The sequence below is a fragment of the Hypomesus transpacificus genome, chromosome 15, assembly GCF_021917145.1.
Source record: "Hypomesus transpacificus isolate Combined female chromosome 15, fHypTra1, whole genome shotgun sequence".
Lineage (NCBI taxonomy): Eukaryota > Metazoa > Chordata > Actinopteri > Osmeriformes > Osmeridae > Hypomesus > Hypomesus transpacificus.
Genome location: NC_061074.1, coordinates 12,787,886 through 12,793,885, shown reverse-complemented (window position 1 = coordinate 12,793,885; position 6,000 = coordinate 12,787,886). Strand labels below are relative to the sequence as shown.

Below are 6,000 nucleotides of genomic sequence, written 5' to 3'. Positions count from 1 at the left end.
GTTCAGCGTGCTGGCTCAGAACAAGCTGGGAACGGGGCCCTTCAGTGAGGTGGTGACGGTCAACACTGCAGGTGTGTGGCGCCACCACTGCCATCCAGACACGCTCATCCAGACACACTCATCCTGACACGCTCATCCAGACACGCTTATCCAGACACACTCATCCTGACACGCTCATCCAGACACGCTCATCCAAACACGCTCATCCAGACACGCTCATCCAGACACGCTCATCCTGACACGCTCATCCAGACACGCTCATCCAGACACGCTCATCCTGACACGCTCCATTTAGGTTAGATTAGTTTATAGGGTTGTAACAGGTTTTTTTTTTTTTTTTTTTTTTTTTTTTTTTTTTTGTGTATTAGGGTTAGTATAGCGTACTATTTATTGTTATCTGTAATTTAGGAAGTTTTAGTGTTAGGGTTAGTATAGTCGTTTATTTATTGCTATCTGTATATTTAGGAAGTTCACTTATCTAAGCTCAGCATAGATGTAAATTTGTTCTGTGTACTTATATGTTATGTTATGCCAAGTGCTTGCGTTGTCTTGTCTTAAGAATTTCAGTGCCCAGTCTAACCTTGTGTTGCTCTGTGCACCTGACAAATAAAAGACTTGAACTTGAACTTGAACTCATCCAGACACGCTCATCTTGACACACTCATCCAGACACGCTCATCCTGACACACTCATCCTGACACGCTCATCCTGACACGTTCATCTTGACACACTCATCCAGACACACTCATCCCTCTCTCTTTTATATGCCTGATTTGATACAGTGTTTTAAATATTAAATTCTACACGTTGTTCTGTAGATTGAAATGACTGGAACTGAGTGAACTGAATACGTGTTTTTGTATGAAATACTTAATTGTTATCTGTGCAGGCTGCTAGTCGGAGCTCATTGCAGAACAGTCATCTTGTTTTCGTCTGTCTCGTCGTCTGTTCGCCTACTCATCGTCACATTGTCTAATGTGGATGTTACTGCCCTCTAGTGACAAGTTTGACTCAAGTTCCTATGACAGCATCTGGCTGCAGCGTCAACACCTCATCCTCATGACACAGCACAAATGACAGGTTCTTCTGTTTATCAAGTGTGTTTTGGTGTCCTTCTTCCCCCCAGTGTCTCCCATGAGCACTCCAGAACCACAGGTGCTTCTTACGCCACCACGGTGCCTCACAGCCAATCGCACGCAACACGGCGTCCTGCTCACCTGGCTCCCTCCAGCCAATCACTCGTCACCCGTTGATCGTTACATCATGGAGTTCCGTCTTGGGGAAAGATGGGAGGTTCTGGACGACCTGATCCCTGCCACAGAGACTGAGCTGATTGCCCGGGACCTCGTACAGGTACAACACCTCGTCTACCACCGTGTTGGAAGCACGTGCTGGATAGGACAGGTTGCTTACATGGAGGGTTGGTTATTGGTACTGTTGCAGTGTAATGTGTTTGTGTGTTTGTGTCTCTGGCAGGAGTCGTGGTATGAGTTCAAAGTGATGGCGGTCATGGATGACCTCATCAGTGAGAGCAGTAACGTGGTGGGAGTGTCCAGCACGGGTCAGTTTTCCAGCTTTTAAAACATGCAACTTGATGCAAATAGAACTAAAAACTTGCTGGAAAATATACCAAACAAAACTTTATTAAAGCTTTATTGACGATTGTCATGTTTGCACGGTCCATTTCACTAATTGTGTGACCTTTAACCTCCTCCCCCAGACCCGTTCCCACCCGCGGAGGTGGCTGATGAGGGGCTGGCGAGGCCGGTGGTGGCGGGCGTCGTGGCGACCATCTGCTTCCTTGCGGCGGCGGTCCTCTTCAGTACTCTGGCGGCCTGCTTCGTCAACAAGCAGCACAGACGCAAGCTCAAACGCAAACCAGGTGGGTTGGAAACACAGACCCTGATCCAAGCTACTGTGTGTTGGACCACCTCTGGCGGTCAAAGCTCATCCAAATGTTGTTGTTTTTTTGCCATTCTCAGACCCTCCCCTGTCTGTGACACACTTCAGGAAAAGCATTGAATCACCGTAAGTACATGACCTAAGACTAACATAATCTCCCTCCAAATTAAATGTAAAGCTGCCATTTTGTGGGTATATCCAGAATCCCGATGCAACATTTGCTGTGTGATTTTAAATCCAACTTCAGTGCAGTCATTTCCTCAAAGGCAAGATTGTTTCACCACAGTTTGTGTGGTTTGTGCGTGGGTTCGTATGAACAAGAGGTCCTTTTATATGCATCCTGTTTTTCCTTGTTTTTTGATGATGTGTTTCTAGGAAGAAGCTAGCACTAGTTTTGAGTCTTAACTGGCCAAATGATGACTGCACATCAATATGATAACCCCGTCTTCCTGTGAGATTAGTTTGACTGAAGTGTGAGGTCAGGGAGTCCACGCTGGTCCTCACTGTGTGGAGGCGTAGGTGTCCAGCCACTGACAGATGACCCTGGCCCATGTCGTTTGTCTCCCATCCCAGGCCTCCTCTTACCCCCTTGCCTGGGGTAGAGCCCTGCTGGGACGAGCCAGCCAGGAGCAGCTACATGCCCCCTCCTGCCAGCCCCCTGTGAGTGCCTACCCTGCACCATAACGCAGCACTGCGCCGCGCTGCACTGGCTCAGCTCGGCTGCATGGCAAACGCATTGCATTAAAGAATTAAAGAATAAAGACGTGTGTGCTTCAGTGCTGCGCTGGCCGAACCCGCATGCACAGAAAACGCCCTCGTACAGTGATGTGTGCTCGCGGCGGCTCTATTGTGTGCACGGTGCCGGCTGTGCACGGTGCCGGCTGTGCACGGTGCCGGCTGTGCACGGTGCCGGCTGTGCACGGTGCCGGCTGTGCACTCTGGAGAACTGGAGAGCGTGTGTTTCTGGTGCCTTTACAATGCTGCTCCTGGTGTGGGTACGTGATTACAGAGGCCTGTGAATGTCATTTTTAGATGCCTTTCTCCCAGGCTGATAAGGCATTTGGTGCAGCATATGTCCCCTTCCCCTCCCTTAAATCAGCAGACAGGCCTCGGTTTAGTAAAAAAAAGAAATAAAAATATATTTTTATCTTTTTTTATAAGACATTTCTGAGATGGTTATCATGGCTGCTTTTTCATCCTCTCCCTCTCTGCTACAGTAGGTTTATTAGCCGCAGTGCAAGGAGAAGGCATCTGCTGGGCATTGTGTTATATCATACTGCAGTGGCCAAAGGCATACTGCCATGGCTGTGGATTCTGTCTTCTGACTAGCATAGCATTAGCAGGTCCATGTGGTTAACATGCCCATTGCGTGCAGCACTAAGTAACAACGTTTGTATATTGACTAAAACTGAGAAGTTTGCTCTGGAATGTTCCCCTGGTTGAGCCTGTCTGTGTCTGTGTGTCCTGGCAGGCTGTCCTCGGGGAAGATCAGTCCAGAGAGTTCTCCTCCATCGCGGCCCAGGTCTCTGTCGTCCGACGAGGCCCATGGTCCAGGCCTGTATGTCCGGCGGCTGTCCAGCCCCCAGAGAGACAGGGGCCAGGAGCTTTCTTTCTACAAGAAAACCAAGCGTGCCATAACCAGTAAGAAGTACAGTGTGTCCAAACACGAGGCGGAGGTGACCACGCCCATCGAGCTGATCAGTCGCGGGCCAGACGGACGCTTCGTCATGGAGATAAGCCCCCCGCCCCGACGCATCCAGGGCTTTCCATTCGCAGAGGAATCCGACATGTACCCTGAGTTCCGGCAGTCCGACGAGGAGAATGATTTTGACCCCGGGCCCCTGCCCCCGATCATGCCCACGCTCCGGCCCCAGCTCTCCCCAACGTCCTCCAGCCTGGAGTCCACGCAGCCCCCCACCTACAGCCCCCGCCTCCACAGGGCCATGGAAGGTATGAGCTTTGTGGAGGGCAGTGGGCTTCATGCCTCAGGGCAGGCCCCCACCTCCCGCTATCGGGGGTTCCCCCAGGGCCCTTTCTATGGGTATCTAGGCAGCCGCGGGGAATCGGGGATCCCCCCACCTTTCTACATGCCCGACATGAGCCCACGTAGCTCCGCTCTGTCCTCCCCACCGGGCACGGGCGAGGGGCCCTTCGGTTACCCCTCCATCCCGGAGGAGAGCGGGGAGATGGAGCACCATCAGTACACGGCCTCCGGCCATTCTCTCCCGCACTCACACAGCCCCCCACCTCGCTCGCCCGAGAGCTGGCAGCCTCACGAGTTCCCCTTCCTGGGTCTGGAAGGGACCCGTTTCATTTACCCACCTCACCACCCTTTACATCATCAGCAGGACCTCCCTGACCCTCCCCCCTACCCTCCTCACTTTCTCCCTCCGAGTCGCCTGCACCTCCCACCCCTGAAGGATCTGATCAGCCCTCGGCTCCTGCAGCTGGAGGTCCCTATGGCTCCACCAGGCAGAGAACGGCCCCTGGGGCCTCCAGCTAGGCGCTTAGCTATGCAACAGGCCCAGAGTCTCGGCCAGCTCAGACACACGACCCACGGTATGGGCGTACCAGTGTTGCCTTACCCTGACCCGGCAGTCCGTGCAGGGAGCCCTAGCACAGCGCCCAGCAGCAGTCCCCAGTCCTGGCTCAGCCCGCGGGCACGACGTCGGGCAGACCCCGGCCTCCCCCCACTGGTCCTCCAGCCCTCCCGTCTCTCCCCTCTTTCCCAGAGTCCCCTCAGTACGCAGCCAGGCTCTCCAGATATCCTAGTCCGGCCCCCTCCCCACCCCAGCATCCTGCGCACCTCCCGCTCCCTGGAGATGCCAGAGATCGCCCTGCACCCCTCCGCCACCGCCAGCTTCTCCCGGAGGTCCTCCCTGGCCATCTCCCCCACCCACGGCCAGGGCAGCAGACGGCCCAGCCCCAGTTATCACCCTCACATGTCCTATGCCTCCACTGCAGCCAGTTACCCCTCCCAGTCCCCATCTCCTCCCCTGGAGGGCAGGGACGTGTTCGGGCAGAGGCCGTCCCAGAGAAGGACAGAGGAGGAGATGCTGCCCTCAGAGCCCTCCCAGCTTCAGATATCCGCCTCAGGGTAGGTGATGCTCTCTGCCAGGGAACAGAAACACACTCATTCACACCAGGAGCCTTCTCCTTATGGGCACTCAATTCAAGTTTTCTTTCCACGTTGCAAAATAGTGCATATTTTATTGTAATATGCAGAAAGCATGTATTTGCATTTGGCACTTAATCGGCTAAGTTCAAAGACGTAACAACATGTATTCTGTACTTTTTATATAACCATCTAAATTATAGCAAACGAGAAATTGTCTCACCAAATTTGCCAATTGACAGTGCACTAGAAAAAGATTATACGAAAATATCAATCAATTTATATATAATAACAATATACAATGTATTTATTTCAATAGTCACTTATTTGAAAAATATTCAATAACATAAACTGTCAATATTATAGTAGCTCACAAATTGTAGCATGATGATGATTTGGCCATGCCATGACTTGTGTTGTCCTCATATTAAACATGACTGCTGTTCAGCAGAGGCTTTCATGGCAACAGTTGCTAAGATAAAGGCACAATATACCTAGCATAGTTTCATTAACTACGTCATTGGATTGATGTGATCGATTGTAAATTTTTTATGTATTGTGTCTTAATCCGCTGTTTAAAGGAAAATATAAAATGTATAAAGTAACATGCATATTTAGCCATTCCCTATTTTGCCGACTGATAGAATGAAGTCAATTTCCCTGTACAGTACTCCCTGCATTTATCTGAGATAAATTTGAAGGATTGAAACCGAGAAGAATAGGGAATATCTGGAGCAGTGGATGCTTTCTACATTATGCTCTTACATAGTAACTTGAGGCCCCACATCATGCATACTCTCTAGAAAGATCTAGAAGTTCCCTAAATACCCTGAAGTTCAGAGCAAAATACAGTACCTGAGGCGCATATGAATTCCCTCTGTGTAGTTTTCCGCTGTACCTGTACACTCCCTCCTTCCCCCCCTCACATCCACCTCACCCACCTCTTGAAACCCCACAGACACCCAGGGTAGCGCTAAAGGGAG

The 6,000-nt window shown here is 51.0% G+C and overlaps 1 protein-coding gene across 1 annotated transcript in view; it reads left to right on the top strand.

Moving 5' to 3' along the window:
• The window catches only part of LOC124477967 (protein turtle homolog B-like), a 33,832-nt gene that overhangs the window by 24,065 nt on the left and 3,767 nt on the right, over window positions 1-6,000 (top strand). Inside the window, exons 8-14 of the mRNA XM_047036045.1 lie at window positions 7-71; window positions 1,127-1,353; window positions 1,477-1,561; window positions 1,721-1,882; window positions 1,983-2,028; window positions 2,476-2,562; window positions 3,374-4,999. Coding sequence (XP_046892001.1) covers window positions 7-71; window positions 1,127-1,353; window positions 1,477-1,561; window positions 1,721-1,882; window positions 1,983-2,028; window positions 2,476-2,562; window positions 3,374-4,999 — 2,298 coding nt within the window. The remainder of the gene's footprint in view (window positions 1-6; window positions 72-1,126; window positions 1,354-1,476; window positions 1,562-1,720; window positions 1,883-1,982; window positions 2,029-2,475; window positions 2,563-3,373; window positions 5,000-6,000) is intronic.